This window comes from Nannospalax galili, unplaced genomic scaffold (assembly GCF_000622305.1).
Source record: "Nannospalax galili isolate Female #2095 unplaced genomic scaffold, S.galili_v1.0 scaffold182, whole genome shotgun sequence".
Lineage (NCBI taxonomy): Eukaryota > Metazoa > Chordata > Mammalia > Rodentia > Spalacidae > Nannospalax > Nannospalax galili.
The window spans coordinates 1159564-1175341 of NW_008348662.1; the positions used below are offsets into that span (position 1 = coordinate 1159564).

Genomic DNA, 15778 nt, shown 5'->3' on the forward strand with positions numbered 1-15778 from the left:
TTACTCATTGCCACAGAAAACAACTTTTTAAAAAGTGCTTTGCCTTTATTTTTGGTAGATGACAATGAAGGAGACAAAAAGAAAAAAGATAAGAAGAAAAAGAAAGCAGAAAAAGATGAAAAAGAGAAAGAGAAGAAAAAAGGACCTAGCAAAGCCACTGTTAAAGCTATGCAAGAAGCTCTGGCTAAGCTTAAAGAGGAGGAGAAGAGACAGAAGAGAGAAGAGGAGGAACGCATAAAACGACTTGAAGAACTAGAGGCCAAGCGTAAAGAAGAGGTATGGTTTTCATGAAGTTGCAAATATTGATTATGTTTTACTTGAAATCTGTTCTCTGTAAGATATCTCTAATCTACTTCTAAAAAAATTCATGGTTGTATGAACAATTCAGTTAAACTGTTGTTCTTATATAAACAGTAAGCTGAAAGAGGTACAGAAAAAAATCTTAGTTACATATGTCTTACTGCCAATAATGTATTCTGATGTTACTTAATAATAATGTATAATATTTAAATATTTCCTTCTTTTTAGGGGGGGGCTCTTTTTGCAACAGGGACTCTCTGAAACCTCAGCTGGCCTGGAACTCACTATGTATCTCAGGCTGACCTGGAATTCACAGAGATTGGCTTGCCTCTGCCTCCTGAGTGCTGGATTAAAGGCTTGCACCACCATGCCAGGCTTTACATTTAAATATTTTAATCTGAAAACTCTAAACATAATACTTTGCGTACCTCTCAAAAGCTTTGAACTTTTGGTTGTTTACATTGAATTTTATAGTTTATTTTGCTAATATAATTTTCATACGACATGTACTCTTGCATAGGAACGATTAGAACAAGAAAAAAGAGAAAGGAAAAAGCAAAAAGAGAAAGAAAGAAAAGAACGCTTAAAAAAAGAAGGGAAACTTTTAACTAAATCCCAGAGAGAAGCCAGAGCCAGAGCTGAAGCTACGCTTAAACTTCTTCAAGCTCAGGGTAAGTGAGATCTTAATTAGCTGTACTACTTGGGAGCTTCTCTCATGCAGTTTTATCTCTGGTCACAGAGCATTAGTTCAGGGGAGTGGAATTGTATGCTAGGACAGAAATTTATGTGCAAATGATAGAATTTCTATAAAATCTGCCCTCCCGTCAACAAAAATATAAATGATAACAAAATGAGACTAATCAACCAGTTTTTCAGTAATTACCAATATTTTCCAATCTTGCTGTATACCCCTCTGCCAACTGTTTTTCTGGGATATGTTAAAGTGAATTACAGACATGTGCTTTTTATTTTTATCTCCTGGATACTCATGTAACTAGCAAATAAGAGCATTTTGCTTTTTAGCATAAGTAGAAACATATCACATCTAACAGTATTTAAATTTAAATGATTTATTTAAAGGTGTGCATGCGTGTATATGTGTATAGGTTAGAGGTTGACACTGAATGTCCTCCTCAGTTGTTTCTCCACCTTAGTTTTTGAGACAGGGTCTTTTGCACCAGTTGACTAAACTGACTGGTCACTGAGCTCTAGGGTCTGCTTGTCTATGGCTTCCCAGTGCTAGGGCTTACAGATGTGCACTACTGTGCCTGGCATTTTGCTTGCTTGTTTGTATTTTGAGACATGGTCTCTCTGTAGCCCCAGTTGGCCTGGAGCCGGCGATGTAGACCAGGCTGGCCTCAATCTCAGAGATCCACTTGCCTGTGCCTCCTGAGTGCTGGGGTTTAAGGTGTGTGCCACCATGACCAGCTGTTCATTTTCTTGATGTGAGTGCCAGGGATCTGAACTCAGGTCCTCATGCTTGACTAGCAGGCAGTTTCCCAAAACTTCCCAAGTGCAGGGATTAAAGGCATGTGACACCATGCCTGGCAAAATCAATTTTTTGATATCTGATTTACTTTGTGTTTTTACTATTTTTTTATCACCTTCCAAAGGTCTTTTCTGTATAGATGTGTCAGCTTAAATTTGGATCCAGATGTAATCTAAAGATTATATTTGGTTGATATCTTTGTCTCTCTGTAATAGTACCTCTACCTCACCTTCCATTTTGACATGCTACTCATTTGTTGACAATAGTAGATAGTTGGCTAGAGTATTTCATATTCCGAATTTACCTTAATTGCATTCTCCTGGGATTGGCAAAATACTAGTGTATTTTGTAATTTCTTCGCGCCAGCTTCATAGTGGTGATATGTACGTCTTACTGCCTCGTGTCAGGAGGTATGTAATCTGGCAGTCTGGCTCTCCTGTTTATAGTAATGTCATACTTCATTAGTAGCCCTATTTCTTGTAAAGAACCTCAGTAATAGTTCTGATGTTTGATTGGTACCGATCATTATTCTTTAGGAATTACAGCATGGTAATAAAACTACTTTAGCCATTCTGCATTTAATTAGCTAAACTCTCTAAACAAAAACTTTCTCCAAAGTCCATCTTTTATACAGGAGTGCCCTTATCGCTCTCTTTAGGTTCCAAAATAATAAGTCAGTGTTGCCTGGCAACCTTCAAAGATAACCCATGGTTTAATTTTGGTTGTCTGGATGTATTAATTTTTTGGACATGATTGATTTAATCTCTTGAAGTGATTATGCATTTGGTACTCAGATTGTGTCATCTTTGGCCAGTGAAAGTACATGTGACTTTTTCCCATGACCACAGAGTTACTTGATTTACTCCTTCCAGATTCATCTTCTAGATTGTTGCTGTAGATTAGGAATCAACAGTGTATCCAAAGGAGCCTTGGCTCTTTTTCTAGTCAATGGTGGTTAAAGACCACAAATTGGGCATATAATTGTGTTGTTAACAGATAAGATTTGAAATGATGTCTTTGCTTCATTGAGAAGAATATATTGAGTCTTTCTTAATTTCCTGTCTTTGTAGCCCATAGATTTTTATATTGGAGACATGTAAGGACTTATACTTACAGAAATAGCTATAGTTGTTATGTAATTAATCTTGTAATTGATACTAGAGTAGCCTTTGACTTGCTTTTGCCTCATAAAAATCTTATAGTTTGAGTCCTATTGTACATAAGGAAATAGTTTTCCATTGAGCTTAAGCAACTTGCCCAACATCTCAGCTGAAATTTAAATGGATTTGTGTAATGTCACTTTATTACGTAATATATATTTGGCTAGGAGGAATAGATATGGAAAACCACAGATCTTAAAATTTCAGAAGTTTTCATTTTTTAAAAAATATTTTATTATTTTTTTATCCAGGCGTGGTGGCACACGCCTTTAATCCCAGCACTTGGGAGGCAGAGGCAGGTGGATCTCTGTGAGTTCAAGGCCAGCCTGGTCTACATAGTGAGTTCCAGGATAGCTGGGGCTACAGGGAGACCCCGTCTCGAAAAGACCCCCCAAAATTTTTTTTATTATTTTTTTTGTGTATGAGTGTGTTGCCTGCATGTATGTGAGTGCACCTGTGTTGTGTTATGTAGTGCCAGTGGAGGTCAAAAGAGGGTGTGTGATCCCCTGGAACTGGGGTTGTTGGCCACCATGTTGGGTGCTGGGAATCTAACCTAGCTCCTCTGTAAGAATAGCCAGTGCTCTTATCTTCTGAACCATCTCTCTAGTCCCAGAAGTTTTAATTCTTAATTAGGGATATAGCATTTTAAAATATGAAATTAGAGAGTAAATTTGAGCATAGTTAGTATCCAAATATCAAACGTGACTGGTAACTGTCAGAAAGCTAAAGTCACTTAAGTTATTTAAAGGAAGCAAGAAGAGTAATTTACCAGGCTTAGAAATGCTGTTTTGTGTAGTAGAGATGCAATTTGATGGAAATTATGTTTTAAAACTAATTTAACATCAGCCTTTAAAATAGAGATGGTTTCTCAAGGCACCTGTGACCTGATCTCTTTTCTCAGTCTTCTGGCTCCCCTTGGCCCATTAGTAACAAGTCCTAATTCCTTAGCTTGCTTTTTTAGGCCCTCCACAGTCGAGTCATATGAGTTATCTCAATGAAAGATCATCTAGTGTTGTTTCTCTGTTTTTGAAAGTTAGCTTGTTAAGTAAACAGCAGCTACCACATTCATTGCATAGAATAATGTAAAACTTACTCCTTAAATCCAGAATGTGTAACTTAAAGGATGTGGTTATCTGCAGGGGTTTTCTGTAATTACTCTGAAATATGAAGCAGGTTTTCAACCAGCTTTTAAGCTCATTTCAGAAAAGTGTTTTATACACTTGGTGTGATTGTGCGCCTTTGATCCAAGCCCTCGAGGAGGCAGAGATTGAGGCCAGCCTGGTCCACATCACAGTGACTTCCAGGGAGAACCTATCCAAAAAAAGAGTTTTTTTGTGAGAACTTGATTGTTGATTGTGATGTCTTGGATTGCAAGCTTAATAGAGTATATGAACACACACATAAGTGTTGGTGCTCATTACAAGTACAGTATGTTAAAAATCTTTTGACTAGAGTAGTCAGGATTAAATCCAAGGTGTTGTGGGATCTACTCTTTAAGTCTTCAAGCCTGTAGTTTTCTTCTTAGAGTCATGCTTTTTACTTGGTAGATATGGGCTGCTAGGCAGGGAATCTACATTCTCAGCTGAATATATATCTTTTCTTTAGTATGGTTAATATACTTATTACTGTAATTAAGAGAGTTTTTAAAAATTATTATTTTTATATGTGTGAGTTGAGTGTATTACAGTGCTCACAGAGGTTGGAAGATGATCCTCTGGAACTGGAGTTTCAGATGGTTGTTAGCTAAAATGTGGGTGCTGGGAATCGAACCCAGGTCCTCTGCAAGAGCAGCCAGTGCTCTTAACCCCTGAGCCATTTCTCCAACCCCAGCAAATTATTTATATTGATACAAATTGGCAAGAAGAATATAAAAAAACCCAGGAGATAAATGATTTCAATTAAGAGGAAGCACAGCAGTAAACAAAAATATAATTTTGAACAACAGTGAAAGCAAAATACATACATAAAGATAACTAAGATTTTTTGGAAGTTCATACTGTTAGAGCCTTTGGAATTTGGATGTTTATCTAGTATTTGTGGCCATGTGAAATTCTTTTTTTTAAATTTTTTATTTTATTTTTATGTGTAGGAGTGTATTGCCTGCATGTATGTGAGTGTACCTGTGTTGTACAGTGCCACAGAGGTCAGAAGAGGGCTTTGGATTCCCATAGAACTGGAGTTAAGGATGGTTTGTAGCCACCCTGTGGGTGCTGGGAATCGAACCCAGGTCCTCTGCAAGAGTAGTCAGTGCTCTTAACTGCTGAGCCATCTCTCTAGCCTGTGAAATTCATTTTTTTAATTAAGCTTTTTTTTTTTTTAAATGTGTACTAGTATTTTGCCTGCATGTATATAAGTGTACCCATGCATGCAGTATCTACAGAGGCCAGAGAAGGTTGTTGGATCCCCTGGAGCTGGAGTTACAGAGGTTTGTCATCCACCATGTGGGTGCTGGGAATTGAACTCAGTCCTGCTGGAGGAGCAGTCAGTGCTCTTAACTACCAAGCCACCTCTCTAGCCCCATGGCAATGTGAATTCCTACAAATTGTTTGAAAAGGAATTTAACAGTACACATAAAGAACAATAAAAAGTTTCATTAGCCTTGTCACAATGTCCCACTTCTGGAAAGTTGATATAAAAGAACCAAAATAAATAATGCAGTATTATTTCTGGTAGGGAGAAAGAAAGCAGGGTCCAAAGTTAAAAAGTTGTAAGAAGGGGTGCTACCTGTTCAACAGCAGTGTATTGCCGGGGGTTTGAACCAGCGACGACGACGACCGATGACACCACCCCCCCACCCCCCCCAGGTGAGGATTGAGGATGAGTAAGCACGCCGTTGCCTGCCCATGCCGCTTCCATTGCCTGGGGACACTCAGAGTCAGGCAGAGACTCATTTATTGCAGGTGTTACAAAGCTTATAAAGGCACCTGGAACTCCCCCATCCCCGCTGAGGGTGTATCTTAAGGATGGTCGCTGATCATGCACTCCTCAGCAGTGTGGAAGTATTCGTCAGACTTTCAAAGCAAGCCAGCCTGCGCCCCCAGTAACTTCCTTTCAGACCTATGCAAAGTGGGGCTTTTAGGTCCCCACAGTGTGTGAACTAAATGATGATCTAATCAGTGCAGCTAGTTGAAATACTCTAGCATACAGAAAGCCAAGATAATTCTTACTATGGAATGTTAACTAAAAGAAAAAAATATACCCTTTTACATGTATTACCTGACTTCAATTACATTTACTTCTAACCTGTTATTAAACTAGCACAGAAATATTATTACTGTTTTGTAATGATAATAAAAATTTCTTAGTTTTCTAGTATTTTTGTAATAAATTATCACAAATTTATTAGCTTAAAAAACATTATAGCTGACAGTTTTGTAGTTAAAAGCCTGAACTGGGCTGATGTAGGTATTGACAGGACTATATTTTTGTCTAGAAGCTGTAAGGGAGAATAGTCTTTTCTGACTTTTAGAGTCCTCCTCCTACCAACACCTGTGATGAGGTTTGGCATTCTTGCATAGCCCAGGATAACTTTCACACCTCTGAGTGCTTAAACTTGAATCATGTTTACGTTGTTTTTTTTTTCATTGTATTAGCATTTTCACATGTAGTGGGGATTAGAACATGAGCCTTTTTCACAAGGACCTTCCTCTGCCTACTAAACTCTTTAAACACTTTCATTTTGAATGAATTCATTAAGACTTGAGTATTTTGTGTCATGCTTTACTATGTCCTTCAAAGGTCAAAATAAAATCTCTTTCAATAGAGATCAGTTAGCTTGTTACTCTGGTATGTAGAGCAGGTATTCTTTGCTTTTATGCAAATTATTTTGTTGCTTCTTAAATTTGAGTGTTCAAGTAAAATAGCTAGTTTTAAAGGTGAAATTGCATTTTTCCCCTCTTTCTTGAGAGCCAAGGACTGAACCCATGAAACCAAGTGTTCTACCACTGAACTAAATCCCCCTTAATCCCAGCATTCAGGAGGCGGAGGCAGGCTGATCTCTGTGAGATCCAAGACAGCCGGGGGCTACAGGGAGACCCTATCTCAGAAAAAAAAAAAAAAAAGAGTAGACAAGAGTAGACAGAGAAGTTGTGGCACACTGTACTAGTAAAGTGAAAGCCCTACTATTATGAAACGTCCCAGCAGCCTTAGGACATAAGTCTCAGAAAAAAAACCACCACTTTAACAGAGGAGAACCAGTTTAAAATATATATATATATATATGGCACAGTACATAGGGAAACTATGGAGAGGAGAGAGCTGGAAAAGTGTCTCTAATTGTGTTTCTTAACTAGCATATAGCTCCCAGGCACAACCAAAGCTTCAAGAACTGAACTATGATGTAAAACAATGACTAAAACCTTGACTTAATTTTTAGTGTCTCATGTACCAGATAAAATACTGTTTCTGAGTATGCTGTGGAGAGTCAGATGAATATTCTAATCCTCCAACAGCCAGTAAAAGCTAAGAAGTTAAGCTAAGAAGTCAATAGATAAGTTTTGAAATGAATATTTAAAAATTGGAGGAAAACAGAATATGGAGCAAATCAAAGGCCTAAAACCAACCATCCTATAATTATGTTAAATATAGTAAAAATACCCAGAAGATATCAATGAAAACAAGAAGCCAACGGTGCTGTCTATAAGATAAAATATCCCATTTTTGATACAATAATACAGAGTGGAAGGATGGAAACAGACATAACATTGCTAACATTATTGTAAGGGAGCTAGAGTTGTTGTTACATTTATCTAAAATGTACTTTCCGAAAAATTAAAATTTCCAAAACCAAAGAGACACATAACAATAAAAAAAGTTGTTTCAGCCGGGTGTGGTGGCGCACGCCTTTAATAACAGCAGTTGGGAGGCAGAGGCAGGCGGATATCTGTGAGTTCAAGGCCAGCCTGGTCTACATAGTGAGTTCCAGGACAGCTGGGGCTACAGGCAGACCCTGTCTCAAAAAGACCAAAAACAAAAAAGTCGTTTCAAAACAAATTATGAGAATCCCATAGGAGTATGCACCTAACCTAAAATTCATATGAAATACAGAGGTAGACTATGTTTTGAATCATAAAACAAATTTAGGATATTTTTTTAAAAAGCTAAAACCCTACCATGTTTTCTTGTACTAAAACAGAATAAAACTAAAATAATCCTAACACTGCCACGACATCACAGACTCATAATCCCAGTACCTGGGAGATAGAGGCAAGATAGAAGTTTGGTTCTAGACTGGGTTACCATAGCAGGTTTTAGACCAGTCTGAACTAAATTATAGGATCCTATCTCAAAAAACAAAGAAATGTATCTAAAAAAAAAAATCCATAATATCCACAAGTATTTGGAAATTAAACAGTACACTCCTACTTAACCCATGTCAAAAGAAAAGTTTTATGGGAAGTAAGAACTATCTTAAGATAGATGAAAAGAAAGGTACCAAGTTTGACACTTGTTGACAGTAAGAGCTAGTTCTTGGAAATGATCAATAAAATTAATAAGCCACTAGCTGCACTAAGACAAAAAGATGCAAGACTTAAAACCAGTATCAAAGTAAAATGGAAGTATTACTGTGAACAATTCTATATCTGTATATTCAAAAAGTTAAATGAAATGGAACCACTTTTTAAAAGATTTACAAACTACTTAAACCCACAAGCACATAAGTTGTAGTTGTGTTGTTTACCTAAATTTTACAAAGTTAATTTGCAACAAAGGAAACTTACAAGCCTCTATTTTACTGGGAGAATTTTTAAAATGATTAAGCAGTAGATTGGGCCAGTTACACACATTATTTTCCAGAAATAGCCAATGTTTTATGAGGACACTGTTACATATAAAGACATTTTAAGAGAGTATATATAGACTTGTATCACTTCAGGCTGGCCGGAAACTCACCGGCCTCAGTCTGCTCAGTGTTGGAATTATAGAAGTGAACCACAATATCTGGTCTCTCATGATCTTAAAAGCAAAAATTTTCAGCAAAATTTTAGCATTTGTATTCATGTATGTATGTATATCTTTATATATGTATATGCACATCAGTACTTAAATATATTTATAAATAAGTATAATCTATCATGATAAATTGTATATTCTGGGACTGCAAAGCTAATTCAATATCAATCACTATTCAAATCAACCACTTTTTTTTTTCATGTTAGCAACTAAAGAAAAATTACATAATTCTCAGTAAATTGAGAAAAATCATTTGGTAAAGATATATAACAGTATATTTACAAACAAAATATTAGCTTTTTTTTTTTTTAAGCATAGCTGTTATACTTAGTGGATAAAAGTTGAATTAAGAAGCCATACAGTGGGCTGGCAAGATGGCCTCATTGGTAAAGGTGCTTGGGAACCATGTGGTAGAAGGAGAGAATCATCTCTCAACAGTTGTGACTTCCACATACACACACATGCACACGCACACAAATAAATGTAATTTTTAAAATTACTAAGTAGATAGGGGCTGGAGAGATGGCTCAGCCATTAAGAGCACTTGCTGCTCTTCCAGAGGACCCTGGTTCAGTTCCATTTGCATACTCTTTTAACATCTTTTTCACCTTTCCATTTTCTTTTTTAATAACCATGATACAGAATAACATTCACAAATACATTTTCCATCTGTTGTGAGAATTCTCTTCCTGGGGATACTAAGCACTATTTATCCGCTTTCTAAGGTGGTAGTGTCAAACCAATGTTTGATTGCATTAAAGTTCATCCTAGGGAACCAGTGAGTTTACTAAATTTACTTACAGAGATGACTGAGGGGTTACTGAGGTGTATTTATACTGGAAAGCCTTTACCAGCATGGATGTTGACTTTATAACCTCATGGGTCAAGCCCTCTCTTCCTAGCCTTCCCAAGATTATATACTATAGTCCTTCCCAAATTCAGGAGATCATTTGCAGTTAGGGCAGAATTACATACAGCTGGCTGGGAAGAAGGGCTAGCTATTCAGATGAGGGTCTAATGACCCTGCTTACCCCTCCTTTAATGAAGGAACACAACCGCCAACAAGGCCAGTTGTGATGACCTTTACCAAGTAGGCATAGCTGAAGTCATGAAGATGGCAGTTATTTGGCTTAGAAGAGTGCTGTGCAGCATCATCTTATTAAAAGAACATGGAATCCAAATTAGACACATAATATAATGAGCTAATATTACCTGTTGACACTGTGCTTTATAAGTTCCCAGCTAAACCTTATAGAAAACACAAAAGGTCTACCAAAACCTTGCTTTAGGTTTCGAAGAAGTGTAAATACTAGATAGAGAGAAGTAACTGGTACATAGCAAAACATTATCAAATTGAAGTTCACGACCTCCAGCATAATCACTTAAGGAATACTGCTATAACTCTGCTTAGACCTTCAGTAAACTTTCTCAATAACATTCACAAATTTACCAAGCATTTAATAGTTTACCTCATACATATGTTCCAGGCAAGCCAAGGCTACACAGTAAGACTGTCTCAAAAACAAAAAACAACAACAGCAAAAAACCTCACAAAGATGAAGTGTTGATACATAGGACAAAGTAGACTCACAAATCCTTTCTAACAAATCCAGACTGAAAGATTGCATTTATTTGGCATTTTGGGAAAAGCTGATCTGTAGGGTTGGAGAATGGTTTGAATAGTTGCTCCGAGACTGACGAGGTCAGGAGGATTTCAGGACAGGAGACAGTACACATAGATGGAATCTGCTCTACACCTTTATATAAGGCAATAAATAGTGGTTGCAAAACCTCTGCATTTGTCACAACTCTTATTGTGTACTTAAATTTCAAGATACTATGCAAAAATGATAATTTTTTGTGAATGTTTATATTTCAGAGTATGTGTCTGAGTTGAGTAAAATGTCTTTTAAAACACTTTCCCTTTTAGGAGTGTTGAGACAGGGTTTCACTGTACAAGTCATGCTGGCCTTGATCTTGTGACAGTCCTCCTGCCTCACCCTCCCAAGTGTTGAAATTGTAAGTGTGTGCCATTATACCTTGTTTTTTTAAGGCCTCTGTCTCAGGTGTCATGCTCTTTAAACTTGTGTAAACCTTGTTTTTCTCTTAACCTTCAGGCGTTGAAGTGCCATCAAAAGATTCTTTGCCAAAGAAAAGACCAATTTATGAAGATAAAAAGAAGAAAAAAATACCACAACAGCCAGAAAATAAAGAAGGTTTGTATATAAAAGATCCTCTTGGTTTATAAATTATTTCATCTGCCTTTTTCTCAGTGTTTAATACAAAATATCCTTTGCACAAGAAATGCCGCACACAGAGCGTGTAAATACATGTACTCAGGGTGTTGGGGATTGGACCAAGGGCCTTGCAGTGACAAACATGTGCTCTGTTATTTGACTACGTCCCCAAACACCAGAACTACATTTTGAAATTTCTTTCCTATATACCTTGTTTTTTTTTTTCATCATTCTCACCTGCTTCAAATGAGAGATTAATGAAAAAGTATTTCAGGGGCTAGAGAAGATAGCTCAACAGTTAAGAGTGCTTGTTGCTCAATCACGAGGACCAGAATTAGGATCTTAGCACCTAGGAAATAAACTGGGCATCCACACAAATGCCTGTAACTCCAGCTCTGAGGGACCCAGCAACCTTTTCTGGCCTCCCCACGGGGGTACCCACCACACGCAGGTGTGCACAGCACTCATACACACACACACACACACACACACACACACACACACACACACACGTAAGTAAAACAGATCTTTACCAAAATACCTAGTTTGGCAAATCTGGATCCTACTCTACAGATAACTATTGTTTAAATCTAGGGAGAAAAATTAAATTTTTTCTTCTTAGCTTATGATTTTATGTTCTTCTTGAGCAGAATAGTTTCTTTTACAGTGCATGATTGATAACAACTTAAAGACATAGGTTCTGATTATTGATTTTTTTATTTTAAAAATTCTGTACTTGAATAGGACATCTTAACAGAAATTTTATCACATTGCAAAAATGTTAACTTAATTTCTGTTCCTTTTTCAGTATCTGAAGCTTTGGAGTTAAGTGCTCCAGTAGAAGTTGTGGAACAAGGAGTGCCAAGAAAAGAAGACACACCACCTCCTGTTGAACCAGGCCAGTGACATTAGACTTTTTTTTTTTTTTCTCATCCTTTTGAGACAGGGTCTCCTTGTAGCCCCAGCTGTCCTGGAACTCACTATGTAGACCAGGCTGGCCTTGAATTCACAGAGATCCACCTGCCTCTGCCTTCCAAGTGCTGGGATTAATTGCATGCACCACCAAGACATTAGACTTTTATTAATTCCTGTGAAGCAGTATTCACGTATTGCTATTTTATAATATTTTATTATTATTTTTTATTTTATGTGTATGAATATGTTACCTGTATGTATGTGGGTATGCCTGTGTCGTGCAATGCTGCGGAGGTCAGAAGAGGGCTTCGGATTCCCCTGGAACTGGAGTTAAAGACAGTTCGTAGCCTCCCTGTGGGTGCTGGGAAATGAACCCGGGTCCTCTGCAAGAGCAGTCAGTGCTCTTAACCATTGAGCCACCTCTCCAGCCCCAGTATTCACATATTATAAATTATCTTCATTACCATTAAGTAGTTTGGGGACAAATAACCAGCTGGATGGCTTTCTTGATCCTTCTTTTCCCTAAACCATCTATTTGCACTTCCTCTTTGAGAAAATATTCAAGTGAAATTTGAATCCATTTGTTCTTTTCAATAGTGCCAGTAAAATGTTTCATAGGCAGACTAGAGATTTTTCTCTCTTCTGTTTATATTTATGGCTCAAAAATCTCAAAGTGGTGTGTAGTGTTTTTTTGTTTTGTTTTTGCTCTTTGCTTTGAAAGCAAATAGGAAACATCTTTAGTTTAGAACACTATGTACATTTTAAGAACTTAGAGATCAGCTTCTATTCAATAGACCAAATTAATTCAACTTATTTTATGCTGGGGTAGGGACTGCAAAAAAAATCTCAGGCTGTTTTTTGTTGTTTTTCCTTTTTAGCTTAAACATTCTAATAGATAAGTCTGATAAGAGAACCTGGTGCTGTTGAAATGTATATTTTGTATTAATAGAGACTCTAGTGTTTAAAGGCAGAATGTATTGCTAAATGTTTCACTATTTTTAAATATATTTTCCATATACCACAGTAAACTTAACTCAGGTTTTATCTTTGAATAAACAATTAAAAATCTGACACTAAAATGCTCCTTAGATTTTAAAAATGACATGTGAATAGATCAGTTATTTTTTAACTTGGGACTCACAGGTTATGCTCAGAAATTATAGTTTGCTTAAATTTTTCAATAATACCCATATAATACTCAGTTTACAAAGGTGAAGATAAGAAATACTACCATCCAGTTCAAAGTAACGGAATGCTGTCCTGTAATCTTAGAGAGTAACACATGCTACTGAATGATGATGTGGATGGACCTTTTATTTCCTGTTCAGCCTACTTATTGTAATTGAACAGGACTATTTCACCTGGGTAGAATTTATGATGAAATTAGAGCAGTTCAGGTTGATATGCTTAATTACTATAATCCACGATTTTAGGTCATTCATTCCTGTAGCATCAGAAAGAAAAGATTTGTAGGGAATGCTTTGGGTAAATTTCTGGGTTTTATCTCTTTAAGGTGATTCATCCAGAATTATTGGTATAAAGAATAATGGAAGACAGTCCTCCCTCATCTTCCTTTCATTTATTGATAGTTTTTGCCTGGTTGTTTTTCAGTAAAAAGAAAGTTGTAAAAAAAAAAAGTATTAAAGTCTTTCATATTCAAACAACATGGAAGATTTTAGTTCTCTCTCTCTTTAGGGGCTACAAGCACAGATTGTAAATATATTATTTTTAACTGGATGGCACTGGTAGTTTTAAATCTGTTCCTTTGGAATTTAAGTAGTATATGAATATCTGTAAAGCTTAAAGCAAAATGTAAATTCTGTGTATAACATGTGAATTGGAAGTTTAAAAACAGCTGAATATTTTCATTCATCCATCCATTTATTTTATTTAAAAATTTTTTTTGAGACAGTCTGGAATTCGCTATATAGATCCACCTGCCTCTTGCCTCCCCAGTGCTGAGATTAAAGTCATGGTGGCCTGACCTTATTAATATATCCTTTGTAAACTCTAAAACAGCATTTCAGTGTTTAAATCTGGGTTAAACTTAATATGTCATAATGAAAATACATTAACAGTGAAACATTGAGTCACAGTAGATTAAACCATGCTAGCTATCTTGAAACGGTAATTCCAGAGAAAACAAAGTGCATAAATATTTTGAGTAATTGAATGAGTGTGTGTGTGTGTCTGTCTGTCTGTCTCTGTCTGTTTGAGCATAATATAACACTGTTTTCTGAAAGCATCTTCTTATTCTTCGATGATTTCTGTGTTCTCAAGTGGCAACTTTTACTTGCAGAGGAAGAAGAAGAAACGGAGGATGCCGGATTGGATGATTGGGAAGCTATGGCCAGTGATGAAGAAAGAGAAAAAGGTAACTCCTGAGTGTACATTGATAAACCCATGGATCATTTGTGGTGTGTATATTTAAATCAATCCTTCCTCATTATGAAAAACTGGAACATTCTGGGGTTAGAGGCCGGTATTGCTCTCTCCATTGCCATATTTTCTGAATCCAAATGAATGGGCTTTCCTAGGTGATTTATAAGATAACTACCTCGAATGCAATTTTTTTTACAGGTGGTTATATGACTAGGATTATTAAAGCTCGCCTACAGAAAGCCTGATTACGTGTAATGAAATTGATACTATAGTTCCTAATTACTATGAATAAGATATAAACTTTGGATACTCTGCTTTATGACTAAGATCTCTTCTGTTCCCTTCCCTCCCTCCCTCATCTTTTTGAGACAGGGTCTCAATGATCCCACTGCCTCTGCCTCCCAAGTGCAGGATTAAAGGCATGTACCACCACACTGGGGTCTTACAATTTACTTTCATACCTTCTTAAGAATGATGTTTGGCTCATTGATTTTTGAAACCCCTCCCTCCCTCATCCTTGTTTTTAAAGCTATAAATTTTATTTGGATATGACCTTCACCAAATTCCTAAGTTTTGATGTTACTATTTTCTAGTTTACAGTTTTAATACATAGTGAATCACACAATGATAATCTCTTCAGACCAGATAGAGTTTCTAGATTATTTTGGCCAAAACAAGAACATAGAAATAGCTGATTCAGTTGCTGCATTCATGAGGTCACACCTGAAAAAAGAGATAGCCAGAGTGATATCACAAGATGCAGAATTCTCTTGCTAAAGAGGAAGGAAACTTTGTCTCCCATAGGAGCCAATAGGATGTTACCTTTTGGTTCAGCCAAGACTGAAGGTTATAACTCAGCTGTAGCTACCATGAGTCCAAAGAGTCAGGGTAAGTGGAGATGGTGGAGAACGGGCCTCAGAAGCAGCAGAGAGAGGTGCACTGGTGCACCTCCTTGGGAACAGGCTCTTGGAGCAGTGTCTTGGATCTGTGGGGCTTCATTTTGCAGAAGGGAGTGTCATTTCTACCTTGCTCTTCATGGCATTCTTCAACTTGTACTCAGTGGGTGATAAGCTCTGTGCCAGTCAGACTTAACCTTTACACTTGAAAGCAGAAGCTTAGTCTTCCTTATAAATGAGTAATCACTGTCAGGTTTGTATTTCATTTTCCCATCAGCAGGTTCTGATTTGACTACTGAAGAAGAAAAACTTACTGTCTGGAGATAACTTTGTTCAATTCCAGCTTTTTTTTGTGATTTTTTTTTTTTGGCCAGATTTTCAGTGGCATACCTAGAAAACAAGGAAACAAGGATATTGATCATGACTGGGGTAGATTTTGTTCATGTA

The 15778-nt window shown here is 36.9% G+C and overlaps 1 protein-coding gene across 2 annotated transcripts in view; it reads left to right on the plus strand.

Moving 5' to 3' along the window:
- The window catches only part of Eif5b (eukaryotic translation initiation factor 5B), a 75212-nt gene that overhangs the window by 30473 nt on the left and 28961 nt on the right, over positions 1-15778 (plus strand). For both annotated transcript variants that reach the window (XM_029569786.1, XM_029569787.1), the window contains exons 5-9: positions 59-276; positions 821-971; positions 11019-11117; positions 11947-12036; positions 14353-14427. In XM_029569786.1, coding sequence (XP_029425646.1) covers positions 59-276; positions 821-971; positions 11019-11117; positions 11947-12036; positions 14353-14427 — 633 coding nt within the window. The remainder of the gene's footprint in view (positions 1-58; positions 277-820; positions 972-11018; positions 11118-11946; positions 12037-14352; positions 14428-15778) is intronic.